This window comes from Labeo rohita, chromosome 18, assembly GCF_022985175.1.
Source record: "Labeo rohita strain BAU-BD-2019 chromosome 18, IGBB_LRoh.1.0, whole genome shotgun sequence".
NCBI classification, from domain to species: domain Eukaryota; kingdom Metazoa; phylum Chordata; class Actinopteri; order Cypriniformes; family Cyprinidae; genus Labeo; species Labeo rohita.
The window spans coordinates 28,646,835-28,662,604 of NC_066886.1; the positions used below are offsets into that span (position 1 = coordinate 28,646,835).

The 15,770-nt window shown below is 35.6% G+C and overlaps 1 protein-coding gene across 2 annotated transcripts; it reads right to left on the bottom strand.

The window, feature by feature from the left end:
• Positions 1–166: 166 nt before the first annotated feature.
• mmp23bb (matrix metallopeptidase 23bb) lies at positions 167–10,954 on the bottom strand. Of its 2 annotated transcripts, none has more exons than XM_051135384.1 (8): positions 10,552–10,954; positions 7,636–7,742; positions 7,234–7,373; positions 6,933–7,100; positions 4,661–4,825; positions 4,137–4,247; positions 3,871–3,997; positions 167–3,328 (listed from the first exon to the last, which is right to left on the bottom strand). In XM_051135384.1, exons 1-8 carry the CDS (start codon positions 10,630–10,632, stop codon positions 3,133–3,135), a joined length of 1,095 nt encoding a protein of 364 aa, XP_050991341.1. In that variant the 5' UTR covers positions 10,633–10,954; the 3' UTR covers positions 167–3,132. The 2 variants fall into 2 exon arrangements, with proteins under 2 accessions (XP_050991341.1, XP_050991340.1); XM_051135383.1 differs by having other exon boundaries at positions 7,636–7,778; positions 10,552–10,951.
• Positions 10,955–15,770: the final 4,816 nt, after the last annotated feature.

The following is a 15,770-nucleotide window of genomic DNA, read 5'->3' on the forward strand; positions in this document are numbered from 1 at the left end:
TCATTCATGGGAATCAAAAAACACACTACTGTACTACAGCACCTTTAATGTCCAATAACAGAAGATTTTAGAAAAAGATGATTAAAAAAAACTAACATTAACCTACCACTTCTGAATAGTTAAATGGGCATATCATCAGATACAAATGTTTGATATTTCAGTTTACATTGCCGCTTTATCATCTGCATTCCAAAAATTAAAGGGTCTTTCACAGTGACATCATAAAAGAACCATTTTTGGTTCCCCAAAAAACCTTTCAGCGAACAGTTCTTAAAAGAACCATTTTTCTTAGGGTTAAGAGCATTTTTCCACCGTGAAGAACGTTTTGTGTAATTGAAAGCTTTCGTGGATGTTAAAGGTTCTTCATTGATGCCAATAAAAGACCTTTATTTTTCAAGAGTGTAAGATCATTCAGTAGCCCTGTAAACAAGGCCATAGTTTGCACCATAAATGACATGCAAGAAATGACAGTAAGAAAAAGTTTTATACGCTCATGTCTGAACTGCAGAGTCACAGCTGGCCTCAGAGTGGTTCTCAACTTGGGGACTTGTCTGTTTGAGGCCATCAGTAAACTTCAACTAGGGCCACAAAACAATTTAATTTTAAGTTATATTAAAATAATTTTACATAATTAAAAAGTTAAAGGCCCATTCACATCAAGCATGATAACTATAACAATAACCATATTAGTGTCCACACCAACAACGTCTAATGTTTTTTATGAAACGGATAGTTCTGGTCCTAGATTCTGATTGGTTGAGCCGTGTTGTAAATTACTCTACAAACATACACCTTTATTTAAAGCTGTGTGTTGCTTGGCAACCACTTTGTTGCAACCACAACCGTTTCTGAGGAACTACATTATTTGGCGGAAGAATACTTTTTTTATTAATATCATTACACTTGCTCTGTTTTATTTTACGAAAGCTTACTACGTATGTGGAATAACTGTTTTATAAAAGCAATAAGCCCTGTGAAGCCGTGGTTTGCAGTGAATTTATAAAAGCTAAGGGGTGTGGTTAGGGACAACGTGAAGCTTGGGGTTTATTGCTTTATTAAATGCTCATTAAAGTGGCTGAATTCTGACTGGCTCAATGTTTTCATCGTTCATCGGCTGGAAAAATTTTTCAGAAAATGATTCCACTGATATTGTTCCTATATATAAAATTAGATAATATCCAACGCTATCCACATAAAGCAAAACACTATACAAAAAAAAAAATCTCAGCTGCTTTACATTTTAGTTTCATCACAACTATATCACCCAGCTCTTTTAAAGGGGTCATCGGATGCCCATTTTCCAAAAGTTGATATGATTCTTTAGGGTCTTAATGAAAAGTCTATAATATACTTTGAATAAAATTTCTCAATGGTTGTGTAACACAACACCCGTTTACCTTGTCAAAATTAGCTCTGCATAAATCATCCCATTCTGGTCGAGGTTGCTTTAAATGCAAATGAGTTCTGCTTTAAAACAACGGGTATTTTTTAAAAGTTCAGCTAAACAAACTTAGCTTGAATTTTTACTAATGTTGTTATTGTTATAGTTGTGGTGTGGATTTCCCTGTTCTCAAATATTTAGATTGATTATTAATATCCTTATAGTTATTGTTATAGTCCATGGTGTAAACGGCTTTTAAAACCACTAAATTCAAGCCTACTGAAAAAGTGGGGACTTCACTATGTTTTTGCCACTGAATAACAAGAAAAGGTAATTGCGACTTATCCCACAATTCTGATTTTATATTGACTTTATTTCTCACAATTGTTAGTTTATATCATGCAATGCTGAGAAAATAGTAAGAAATAAAGTCAGAATTGTGAGATATAAACACAATTTTGAAAAATATATTCTCAATTTTGAGAAATAGTCATACTTCTGAGAAATAACCGAGATATAAACTCACAATTTGATTTTTTTCTCAATAAAAAAAATGAGAATTTTTATATCACAATTCTGACTTTATTTCTCACAATTGCGAGAATAAATTCTGAATTGCAAGTTTTTATCTCGCAATTCAGTCTTTATTTCTTGCAATTGCAAGGTCGTGTGCTATATACTCAGAATTGCGAGTTCTTATCTCAATTTTGACCTTATTTCTTGCAATTATGAATTTGTATCATGCAATTCTGAGAAAAAGTTTCTCAGAATCTTCTTATCTCATAATTCTGACTTTTTTCTCACAATTGTGTTTGTATCTTGCCATTCTGACTTTTTCTTCACAATTCTGACTTTTTTCTCAGAATTGCGTGATATGAACTCGAGAGATATGAACGAGTTTTTAATCTTGGAATTCTGACTTTATTTCTTGCAATTGTGAGATTTTATCTCACAACTCTAACTGTATTTCTTGCAACTGTAAGTTATATTGTATCATGCAACTCTGAGAAAAAGTCATAATTGTAAGTTCTTATCTCACAATTGTGAGTTTATATCTTGCCATTCTGACTTTTTTTGTTACAATTCTGACTTTTCTCAGAATTGCATGATACAAACTCACAACTGCGAGAAATACAAACTTGCAACTGCAAAAAAAAGTCTGAATTGCAAGTTTTTATCTCACAATTCAGACTTTTTTTTGCAATTGCAAGTTTGTATCTCACAATTCTGGTCAGAACTGCAGTTTTGTATCATGCAATTTTGAGAAAAAAAAGACAATAGTCAAATATGTAAATAGAATGTAAACAGACAAAAGTCACAATAACCTTTTTATATTTTTTATTCAGTGAAGGAAATGGGCTTCCATACTTCAGATGCACTGCTGAGTATGAAAGTGTACCTCTCCAAACAATTGAGAAGATTTTGATTTAGTTTTCCCTCAATTAGTCTAAATTGTTCGTAATGGCAAATTCTGACATTTTTAAGCATCTTTGAAACTAAATATTATGCCTCAGAAGTGGCATTTACCTTAAAAAAGCACCTTTGTCAACACTGCAGCAGACGTACAAAAGAAAAACGAGTTGGTGGTCCTTCCAAATATTGTCTTGGATATCAGAGTTATGAAGGTTGGAAACCCCGTAATGACTCTGAGCGGCAAGCAGAGCTGTGTGCGCTGCAGCGGAGGACAGCGGGTCTGAGTGCTCTTGAGCCCTGGAGGTAGAGCATGTGGTCAGTTCATCAGCATCACTCCATCAGCTGTTGTTGGAGGACTGCTCTGGCTTCAGACGGATGGCCCACGAGTTTGCTGAGACGACGTTACCGCGCCGATGGATGCGGCAGGTGTACGTGCCTTCGTTGAATTCGTTGGCCACGAGCCGCAGGTCTCGATCTTTAATTACAATATAGCCGGGAATGGATGTCAGCAACTGCTCACCGTCCTTATACCAGCTGACGAAAGATGAAACGAGATGAAAGATGAAAGAGGCTGAGCTTCAAAAATGATATTCCATAATATTGTTATATCATCTGTTCCTGTTCAGCCATGTTTACACGACACTGTCAGTACTACTACTTGCTTAGCTCGACTGTTTTCTCGCATTAACCAAAACAGGCGAAAAAGGTATGATGTTTCTTGAATTGTGTGAAAAAAATAGTGCTTATTGACAAAAATAAACGCTTCTTTAGATGCACTGTCTTTCAATAAATCAAGCACTTTTCAAGTACCTCTTCAGGAAAATTGCTATTTTCAAGGGTTTTCCAGGCCTTAAATTTCAAGTCAAATTCAAGTACTTTAAGCACCTTATACAAACCCTGGACTATTTTTAAAACTTCACTAACATTATAAGAGGCAATTCAATAATGATTGTAGTATGTAGTAGATTGTGTACAACAGGCTTTTCAGGCATTTTGATCATGTTAACCATTTAGACGCCTTAGAAATGTGTGTCAAATATGTTACAGTAGGTTTTATAGGGTTAAGGTTGCTCTACCTGACTTTTGGAGGAACTCTGGTATTTTTTGTCCCACAGCGGAAGCCCACAACTTTTCCACGAGGCACAATTTTGATCTTCACATTTTCAGGAGGAGGTGTCGGTGTGGACACTGCATCCAGAGGCTCTGAGGAGCAAACAATCATGTTAAATGGACGATGTCTGTCCACATCCACAATGAAGAATACAGTGTGGAAGTGAACGGTTTTTGGACGTGAAGACAGCGCTGCAGGAGATGTTGGAGGTGGATGTTTTCAGAATCTCACCGTAGCACAGGTCGCAGCGCTGCGGGCAGTTTTTCTTCATGAAGCTCCGCCTCCTCTCACAGAAACCCAAGCGGGCCCAAGGGTCACACACACGCTTCTTGTCCATGCATCCTGAAGCAAATGCACACACAGATCATAAAAACAAGCATAAGCTTTAAATCCCCAGAGAAATGAGAACATGTTTAAAATTCTATCTTTGCACTTGCACATGCAATGAAAATTGTATCTATATTCAGCCTATCTGTTTTCTAAATGCATGTTATAGATCTTATCTGAACAATCCATCCATGCATGTTTCATTTTAAAAATCAAAATGTCATAACTGGATCCTCCTGTGAAAACGCCAGGCTTCTCTCTAGTGATGTATGCAGGTCTTTTCCAATCATTTAGTCACTTAAACCCCGCCTCTGCTTTTAAAAGCCACACCCACACCTCAACATCCAATCAACAACTGACTTACAGTTTATGTTTGTCACAATATGGAAGAAAATATCTGTCACTACTTCAGTTTCATTGCGACTTACCATAAAGGCGCTGGATGCCCCAGATATCATCTTGAGCGATGTTCCTCTGACCCGTGTACGTTGCATTAGGGTGCATTAGCGCCTTAGGGTCCCGTGAATGCCAGAGGCCTAAAGCGTGACCGATTTCATGAGCAGCTACCTGAACCAGGTCATTCAACCACACACCTGTCCAGAGATAATACACCATCAAATCAAAGAGGAAACGGAAAAAGAACGGACTACTTGGATAAGTGTTTCTCTTGAAGTATTCTTATTTTATGTTACTTGTTTGTGATTTCTGAATTTAAACATTTGAAGGTTTAAAAGTGAACTTGTGATGAGCACTTTCAGAACACTGTTCCATGAAGTTCAGAACACTTAAAAATATTTTGTTTTGAATCAATGAATCTGAGCTTTTTTCAGACTCCCCAAATCACATGATATCAGCAAACAAGGCTTCATTATGTCATATTGTTACTTACAATATGTTTGAAAAATCCAGTGGCTTGCCAGTAAAGCACACATCTATCTTTTTCTGTTTATTGTTGTTTTGTTTTCCTGCACCTGAGCCCAATTCTGGTTTTGCATTGAGTATATTTTAACTGATCTCAGGTCAGTTTTACAATGTAGGTTATTTTTTTATTATGGAATTTTAACACTTTTAGTACAAAAAAAGAGAATGATACTTAATTTCGGTATGACTTTATTTTAAGCACTAATACTCACTATTAACTAGCACGCATAAGTTATTAGTACTTAAATCAAATATTATTGCCTTATTCTGCATGAGCATATTTTAGATCCCTCAATCCCAACCCATACCTAAATTTAACAACTACCTTACTATTAAACACCAAATTATATAGTGTGAATTGGTCCTTAAAATAAAGTGTGACCTTCATTTCTTCTAGTTTGCCAAGCCCACACAAAACAAGCACTACACATTAATGCAAGAACCCACATTTTAGAAACTTAATATTTAATGATTTAATTTATTGATTTAATAGGTTACACTTTCATGAGAACATCTGAAGTTAGTTAGTAAAAAGTGTCATCATACATTGGGGTTTTCATTGCATTTACGTTTTAACTTGCACTTAGCATTTTGAGCACTTTGCAGCAGTGAATCATTTTGCGAAGCAGTTGGTGTAACTGATTCAGTTCCGAAAAGCTTCTAAAGAAAACGAAATAAAACGGCATCATTGGGTCAATACTCACATTTGAGCTCTTTACATGATATATTTCCCATATTTATCCGTGTTCAAGTGAAACATATTACATTTTATAAAATATTCATCTCTATACAGTGTTCAACGCTATACTCTTGCGCCACCTTCAGTTCAATTTTTTATGTAAAGCTTTAGCAAATAAATTTTAAACCAAAACAAGTTATATAGAATCTCACATTGTGCTTCTGATTTCCATTTGAATATAGATTTTTCACAAATCTCACAAGAGAAAATAATTGAATTTATAAAGATGACCCTGTTCAAAAGTTTACATACGCTTGATTCTTAATACTGTTGTTACCTGAATGATCCACAACTGTGTTTTTTTGTTTAGTGGTAGTTGTTCATGAGTCCCTTGTTTGTCCTGAACAGTTAAACTGGCCGCTGTTCTTCAGAAAAATCCTTCAGGTCCCTCAAATTCTTTGGGTTTTTGGCATTTCTGTGTATTTGAACCCTTTCCAACAATGACTGTATGATTTTGAGATCCATCTTTTCACACTGAGGACAACTGAGAGACTCATATGCAGCTTTTACAGAAGGTTCAAAAGCTCACTGATGCTTCAGAAGGAAACACAATGCATTAAAAGCCAGGGGTGTAAACTTTTTAACAGAATGATGAGTACATTTTTCTTATTTTGCCTAAATATTATATTTTTTTCATTTAGTACTGCCCTTCAGAAGCTACAGAAGATTACATGAAGATTACAACTGAGAAACATGTACTTACATGTTTCTCAGTTCAGAATTTGAAGATCAGGGCTCTTAATGCACAACTCATGAACAACTATCACTAACCAAAAAAACACTGTGTTAGACTTAAAGAATCAAGCGTATGTAAACTTTTGAATGGGGTCATTTTTATAAATTCAACTATTATGTGAAATATCTTATTCAGGTCAGTACTAAATAAAAATAACATGCATTTTGTACGATCCCCCTTATTTTGGTAAAATAATTAACATTTTGGAGATTCTGCAAGGTGTGTGTAAATTTTGACTTCAGCTGTATTTGTATTCTGACAAGCACATCCCTCATTTTAATAAATACATGTATTTGATCAGTACCTTGTTTCCAGCTGAAGCGGGATTTGCCCAGAATCCAGAATTCATGGTTGTCAAAGTGAATCTCCCCACGTGGGGGAAGGAAGGCGTGGGCCAGCTCTCCGTTCAGTCCATCAAAACACGGGTGCAGTGGAGACCACCAACAATCCGTGTGATTGTACGTGTAGAAGCCTGTCTCAGAAAACAAGGAGGTGTTAGAGTTTCATGCAAAAACAGCAGATTAAAAAACTGCATACAGTACTCTGTCAGCCTGCCAAAGTGCACATGCCTGATGTTTTGGCTCTTCTCCTGCACATTTATTTACCTATAGTGATATCAGCACTTTTGTTGGGGTTGGTGATTTCAGTGAAAGTCAGAGGAGAAACATCACTCCATTTTGTGAAGGCGATGCTGATAGCTTTGCGGGTATCATCTTTATTCAACGTATTGGGGAACTTTGTGATCCTTGAAGAAGGAGAAATGTAAATTACTTCCAGCCAAAATTAAAGACACACTATCAAAGAGTCTCTGTGTCTGCTATCAATAAGAATACACTCCCGAAATCAATCTGCTCTTCCCAAAATATCCCACATCATCTGAACCCCAGATTATTTCTTTTATTCATATGGTGAATCTGTTCGGTCATACTTTAGGCATTCAACAATCATGCACTTCAATAGAAAGACTTCCTTTTTTATATATGTTATTTATCCTGTGTCTCTCTCACTTGTACGTGACGTTGAAATGCTCCCACTTGTATCCCAGTGGGTTGATGGCATAGCGCTTAGATCGGGCCAGACCTCGATGAGACCTCGTATCCACAGGTGCCGGGGTCTGCACACATGGTTTATGCAACTGAATACTAGCCACCTACAAGAAATATAGAAAAAGAGATGCTGAAAGAGTGGCGTATATTACTATATTGTGAGTAACAAATCACCAAGTCAAAAGTTTAACACAAATGATTATTCGATCCACGTGAGCACTGTTAATCAAATGCTCAGTTCTGCAGATTTTAGATCTAACCTGCTCAGGTGATTGTTAGGAACTAGCAGGAAGCTGGATCTCCATGTGCTGAGCAACCATGATATCAATGAAGTCCCATAGTGTTTACCAGGAATCTGATGTACGTGTGTCAAGATAGTAGATAGCAGATATACAGTGGAATTCAAGACGTTTTGTGATGTAAAATTAGTAAGAAATGTTTCATAAATTAAATAAACAGAATTGTAACAATGGTCATGTGGACTTGATGTAAAAGCTTTCACTTTGGATCATCTCATAAAATGCTGGAGAACATGATTATCAAGTTTTACACAAAATCCTGCTGTCATTAAAACAAAAGAGGGACAGTCCAAATGCTGACATTCTGAAATTCATCATTTTTTTAATTCTATTGACTTTTTCACACAAATAGCCAAGCTAAATCCTTATTTAAAAAAAATAAGCGCATTTAATTGTACTAAACATGCACAAATCTGAGAATAAAAAGTGTACTGAATAATGAAATAAAAGTCCACTTAAGTGTACTTAAAGAGAAAACATTTAAATGACTGTTGCCTAAAAGTGTTACTATAAAGTAGGTTGTTTTAACAATCTGTTGTTATTTTTTAAAGTACACTTATTTTGATGTGTGATTAACATACTAAAGCACATGTAAAATACTTGATCATAATTGCAACTGTGGTCTGTTATTTGATACGATGTTTAAGGTTAATATATTTTAAATGAACTAAATTTCAGATTCATAATTACAAATTTATTTAAATACATGACAAGTTTCAACAGAAATGATATTAAAGTATTTTAGCATTTAGTTTACCACAAATGTTTGTCAGTACATTCATCTGTAGACACTACCAGTCAAAAGTCTTTAAACAGTAAGATTTTTCCTGTTTTTTAAAGAAGTGTCTTCTGCTTTAAAATAATTGTTTATTGTATTTTAAAATGTTATTCCTTTGATTTCAAAGCTGAATTTTAGCATGATTACTCCAGTCACATGATCCATCAAAAATCATTCTAATATTCTGCTTTGCTGTTCAAAAAAACATTTATTGTTATGCTGAATGCAGTTGAGTAAAAGGCTCAACTGTAAAAGTAGAAGTCAGGTTTCTTTGATGAATAGAAAGTTCAAAAGAACAGGATTTATCTGAATTTATCATTATAAATGTCTTTATCATCATTTTGATCAATTTAAAGAATCCTTGCTAAATAAAAGTATTAATTTCTATAATTATGCTGATCTTTGGATCTTTCTATTCATTAAAGAATCCACAAAAAACAGTTTTAAATATTAATAATAATCAGAAATGTTTTTTGAACAGCAAAATCAGAATATTAAAATGATTTCTGAAGGATCTGTGACACTAAAGACTGGGAAAATTATGCTGAATATTTAGCTTTGATCACAGACATAAATTACATTTAAAAACATATTCAAACAAAAAGAAGTTATTTTAAACAGCAAAAATATTTCACAACATTACTCTTTTGCTGTATTTTGGATCAAATAAATGCAGGCTTGATGAGCAGAATAGACTTCTTTAAAAAACTTACTGTTTAAAAACTTTTGACTGGTATTGTACATTAGTCCTACTTAAATCGGTCAAACAACAAAAGCTCTAAACTAATTGCATTAAAGATAAATGTAAACTATAACACATTTTATTTATGATTAACATCCAAAAACATTCAATTTGCACTTATATTCTTCTGAAGTACATTTTCCATACTCTTTTTAAAAGTAGTCTATTTTTTATGTGTATTAAATCACAAAAATGCAAAACTGAAGTGTCAGATTTGTGAACGTTTTATAAGAGGAAATAACTAAATCAGGAGAGCTAATATCAGCTGCTGTCTGATATGAAATTCCAGATGAATGCCGCTCGGATGTTCAGCTGTGCTGCTGTGTTTTGGTTCTCCTGCTCATCATGTCAGTAGCTGCAGTCAGTAACTCATGCAGCCGGAATATCTGTCACCCATATGTGAACGCGCGCGCCCGAGACCCGCTCCCTCCTCCCCCGTGACCTTCAACACTCTTCCTCTCCCTCTTCCTCCTCCTTTTGATCTTTGCAAAGATTTTACAACTCTTTCGAGAAAAAATGCATGTGAACCACCAATGAATGTCTCATTGTAACAAATGGGTAGCCTAAGTAACATTAAGTTTTTTGTTCAAACATACAGTATTTATTTCCGAACATTACTGGAGTAGGCTTTTTATAAGAATATATTTCAGTCTTAAAAATTACACGTTTAATTCAAGGCGTTTCTTCCCGTCTTAATTTATTATAAAAAAGATTACTAGTAATATCTGCGTGAAAACTCTTTCGTGTAAATCCTACACTTTTTTCAGTATATATATTCACGAAAGTGTACATTTTAGGTATTAGCATTTAACATTTTTTTAAAAGATCACTCTTAGCAGTCTAAAAATTACACATATTCTATTATGCATAAAAATGCATGGATAAAAATGATCACATAATTAGTTTAAAATTGTTTAAATGACACAGAGTCGGGTGTCAGCGCTAAATTTACGCCGCAGGATCCTAAAACCCTGTGCATGTCACTTTTAGTTTTTTATGAGGTCTAGACCACAAACCAAAGCTGATAATATGAAGTTGACGTGATATGGAGCGCTTACCGTGTTTTTTCTCCACGCAGGCACGGCCACAGCATTATCCAGCACCGTCAGCAACAGCGCGCAGGAGCAAACCCAGCGCATCTTTAAATCGCAACTTTCCTCACGGATTACCTTCCACTTTGTGTTTGCGTTTCATCCATATAATCTTGAGTAAGAAAGTATTTCCACAGAACTAACCGCATCCAGACGGGCGCGCATCCGTGCTGGAGACAGATGTGCCCGCGCCTCCGGACAGACAGACTCCTGCAAATGTTTCTGTTAAATGTGTTTAATACTCGCAGTAGACTTTATTTGGTGCACTTCTGCTTCTTGCTCTGAACTTTCGCTCTCTCTAGGGTGCAGGAAGGATCCCGCAGGAGCACAAAGCGCCGCCCTGCTCTCGTCTAATGTCCTCCTCCTCATCTCCTCCCTTTACTCTCCATGCATGTGCAGCTTCTGTTTATCAACTCACAGTAGCATAATAATGGGAAATGCTGTGCGCATTTATTTTACTTGTGTGCGTGGTCTTGCCTTGTTTTCACGACGCATGTAAAAACACAAAAGCGTTTTTCTCTCATTGACTTCATATGTAGATAATGTAAAGATTTTCAGATTGATCAAATTCAGGAACATCAATATTCAGGTCATGTCACCTGAGTGACGTCACGACGCCAAACTCGTCAACACTCTTAAAAATAAAGGTTCCAAAAAAGAACAATTTTTGGTTCAACAAAGAACCTTTTTGAAGAACATTTTAAAAATCTAAAGAACCTTTCCATTTGAAAGGTTCCATTGATGCCAATAAAGACCTTTATTTTTAAGAGCAACTTGTATTTTTAGGAGGCTTTGCATATTGGTGGAAACATAAAGCAACGAAAACTGATCTCCATAGCTAAAATAAAAATCCTGAATATGAAATTAAATATTTTTGTAGGATAGGCAAAATTAAAAGTGTGAACACCTCTTTATTTTCCTCATTAATATCTGGATTTCATCCAGCACTAAACAGCACATTCATGTGCCTGCAGAAAATCTTTGGTAATAACTATAAACAGAAAAACATTAAAAGTCTAAAAGCTTACCTCACTTTCAACTCCAAAAGATTGTGTGCTCATTCTTCAGTTTCAGTGATGTCACATTCGAATCCCAAGTCAACATGCAAGAAAGGATTCTGAAAGGGCCACAAATTAAGCATGCATAAGCTGCGCTCATTAAAAATCCATTGTGAAGAATTGCAGATTTTGGCATAACACATGGCATTCATGGCCAAACGGCCCTCAGTCTCTAGCCCTAACCTCATTAGTTCGGTTGACCTTCGGAGGGTTCAGGAACAGCCTGGGCTTTTCACAGTGCTTTACTTTAACTCACACCACCCTGGAGAGAAGTCCGTTTGACTGAGAGGAAGTCAGTCACTTATGATGGATTTTTTCTTTGACCTGCAAGGTCAATGTACAGGGTGTTCAATGCTGTTGGCTTTAATGATGCATTTTTTTGGCTACATCTAAAAGACAATGCATTTATTAAAAAGTTAGTTTTGTGTTCCAAACAAAGGCTGGGCACCCACTCAGTCACCAACTGCTAATCTAATATTTTAAAATCAAATTATTCTGCTTAGACTTATACATAAGCACAATGCCATTGAAGGTCAAGTCATTAATTTATACAGCGCTTTATACAATACAGATTGTTTCAGAGCAGCCTCACATTAATAAAACAGAAAAATTACTGTCAGTGTTGTAAACTAATTCAATTTATGCTGTAAAGCAGATCTGTGGGAGATAACAGTGTCATTATTTAGCTCAATGTTGTTTCAGTTCTGTAACTATCAATGTTCAAAAGTTCATCAATTATGAAACAAGTTCAGTTCAGCTCTACAAAAGGCAATCGTGTCACTATTCGGCAAGCTGACAGTTGGTTTCAGTCAGTATCATTCGAATAGCACTGACACCGCTGCATTAACATAAGGTATGGAATTCCTGAAGCAGAGAGAAACATGGATTTGGAGAAGGGCACCTGAAAGGCAGCCTCATATCTTTTGCGAGTGGTTTTGAATTTGGCTGGAGGCCCAGGCTTTGGCTGCACTCCAGGTGACTGCGGAACCGGGGGCTGCTTGACCCTTCCCTGTCACTCACTCTGGGAAAGAGCAAAAAAGAAAGGGAGAGGGAGACGGAAGGACAGAGGAGAAAAAGACTAGCGGGACAGGAGATTCTCTTTCAGGGGCCCTGAGAGATGAGAGTTTAATTGGCCATCGATCCATCAGTAGGTCTTCTGGCTCCTGCACCCACTTAATGATTGGCCATGACGTCAGCCTAAATACTCGCGCTAATGAGTGACTTCCCACACAAACACCCCCGACCCATCCCTGCCGCAGGAGAATAGCTCAAAACTTTTCCCAAACAGCTATAACGTTGGTGCAAGTCTCTGCAGGCAGCATAGACTGACCCTAGGGCTGGGGAATATGGCTAAATCACATCTCTGTATTTTTGCTCTGCTTGAATTTTACAATATATGGTAGGGTGGCATGTCTTGGTATTTCATTTGTTTTTCTATTTGGATGGGGAAAAATATTTGTAATTATTTTAAAAAAAAAGTTGCATCATGCCCATTGTTCAATGAAACAATGTTCAATAAAGGCTATAAAAACAAATATAGTGAATGTAGCCATGTAGGTTATAGACCAATTTAGAGTAGATGTCACTTCCAGCTGCACGCACATATTGGTAACAAATGGAGTGAACTGGGAAAAATCCACAGAATAAGAGATAAAATGTATTGCTGTGCCTTTGGATGTCAGAATCGGAATGAAAATCATTTTTAAAGAATACTGTTGTCAAAAACGCCATTTGAAGCTAAACTTAGATGTTTAAACTGACAGACTAATGGATGAAACCTGCTATGATTACTCTACTTTTAAAGCATAAATTTGAACAGGTCTACATAATATTCACAAATGCAGTTCATAGGGAACAGATTGTATTTGCCCTACAGTTACAGCACAAAACTGTACTACTTTATCTCACAAATGCAAGTTTATATCTCATATTTCAGACTTTATGACTCAATCCATTTTGAGGGGAAAAAAGTCAGAAGTGTGGGATACAAACTCAAAAGAGAGAATGTTGAGTTGATTTTTCTTATCAGAATTGTGAGACATAGTCTTGGAATAGTGAGACTAAAGTCAGAATTTTGAAATATAAACTCAAATTTACCTTTTTTATGCTTTTATTCCATGGCTTTGATAGATTGCTACTTGAAAACTGTCATTTTCTGCAACCAGATAGGCTCTGCCCAAAAAAAACGTCTTCACTGTTTGCAAACACATAATTGGTCTATGCTATATGTGTAACATTACAATCTAAAAACAAAAATTATTCTTTTAAAGCAGAAGTTAAATTCACTAAATTAAAAATGAAAATAAAAACAAAAGCACGGGTTTGCACTTACATCACAAATTGGTCAGTCACCTGGATGCACAGGCATATTGGAGATACTCAGATGTAAACAACAGCATGGATTGCACAGTTACGGAACTGAATACGGTGTTCTGCTCATTTATGCTGTCTAAACCACAGAAAAAAAAAAAACGTGGACGCTGCTAAATCATATGTGACCCTGGACCACAAAACCAGTCTTAAGTAGCACGGGTATATTTGTAGCAATAGCCAAAAATACACTGTATGGGTCAAAATTCTAGATTTTTCTTTTATGCCAAAAATCATTAGGAAATTAAATAAATGTTCCATGAACATATTTTGTAAATTTCCTACTGTAAATATATCAAAACTTAATTTTTGATTAGTAATATGCATTGCAAAGAACTTAATTTGGAAAACTTTCAAGGCGATTTTCTCAATATTTTGAAGTTTTTGCACCCTTAGATTCCATATACTGAAACAGCTGTATCTCGGCCAAATATTGTTCTATCCTAACAAACCATACATCGATGGAAAGCTTATTTATTTAGCTTTCAGATGATGTATAAAGCTCAATTTTGAAAAATTGACACTTACGACTAGTTTTGTGGTCCAGGGTCACATATAGAGATGGACTTAGTAAGCAGGAAAGGGCGCAATATTTTGACAAACTAAAGTAACTGGTGGTAAATATACATACGAGTATGAATTAAGATATTAGCCTGATATTTGGAAATGGAAATGATAAGAACAAACACAAATGTTGTCACGATTTTTGGCCTGGAAATGCTGGTTAAGTCTGGCCAACCACAAACGCCTTTTGTTCCTCAGATAGTTTTTTGCACTCTACTCACTGATTTGTTAACTTTAGGCAGTCTATAGTACTCCAAATGTTTTTCCTGGTCCGACCGATTAGTACAGCCCAAAAACATGACAATAACTAACCATTTCCAGCAGCAATAATCAGCAAAATATGTGAGTTTCGTTGGGTTCAGTGTTATTGTTTAGATACAGTGTCGCCAACCGATTGATGACGTGTTGTGAAAACTCTCTATTTACATTAGGCTATTCAGATTTTTACAATAGCCACTTTACAATTAAAACAGAGCTGCGACAAGCTTTGATCTCGCCGGCGTCGCCGCCACGTGGTTACGTGATTCACGGAGCTCCGCAAACAAACCAGCGTTGACAGTATATTTGAATGTGTTTAAGTAGGATAGAGAAGACAGCTTCAATATACAGGTATTTGCAGCAATTTTTGGTAAACATTACAGCATATTATGCATTGATTTTTACGTCGATGACATTTATAGTATAATTTTATGCTGGAGTGTGATGGAGAGGCAATCCTTACGAAAATTAAACATGGTTTTATTACAAATAAAACCAAAAAAATCCATAGTTAAACCATGGTAACCACAAATTAACCATGGTCTTGCTACACTAACCATACTTTAACCATGGTATTTGTAGTAAAACTATGGTTATACAAATGGTAATTAATGCACCCAAAAAAAAAAAAAACATGGTTACTACACTTTTACTATAATAAAACCATGGTTAATTTTCATAAGGGTTACCCTCGGGTATTGCTTACTTATAGTGTGACCATGCATGTTCAATATTTTAGTTCAGCAATATTTAATATTTTGAGATTATATATATATATATATATATATATATAGTATTTAAGGTTAAATAGAAAAAAGGGTTTTAAATTCCAATGAAAAAAAACAAACAAAAAAACATTTTTATTTGTAATGCCATGATTTACCCACTAGGTACCTGTATGGCTCTTTACTAAATATACATGTATCTTGAATATTG

What these genes read in the sequence shown, in the direction of transcription:
- mmp23bb (XM_051135383.1), bottom strand. Translation starts at nt 10,632, where the DNA reads ATGCGCTGGGTTTGCTCCTGCGCGCTGTTGCTGACGGTGCTGGATAAT. An exon ending in CATTTCAACGTCACGTACAA is followed by an intron (nt 7,374 to 7,635) that starts GTGAGAGAGACA and finishes TCCTTCTTCAAG; the next exon opens with GATCACAAAGTTCCCCAATA. An exon ending in AGAGTTCCTCCAAAAGTCAG is followed by an intron (nt 3,329 to 3,870) that starts GTAGAGCAACCT and finishes ATCTTTCGTCAG; the next exon opens with CTGGTATAAGGACGGTGAGC.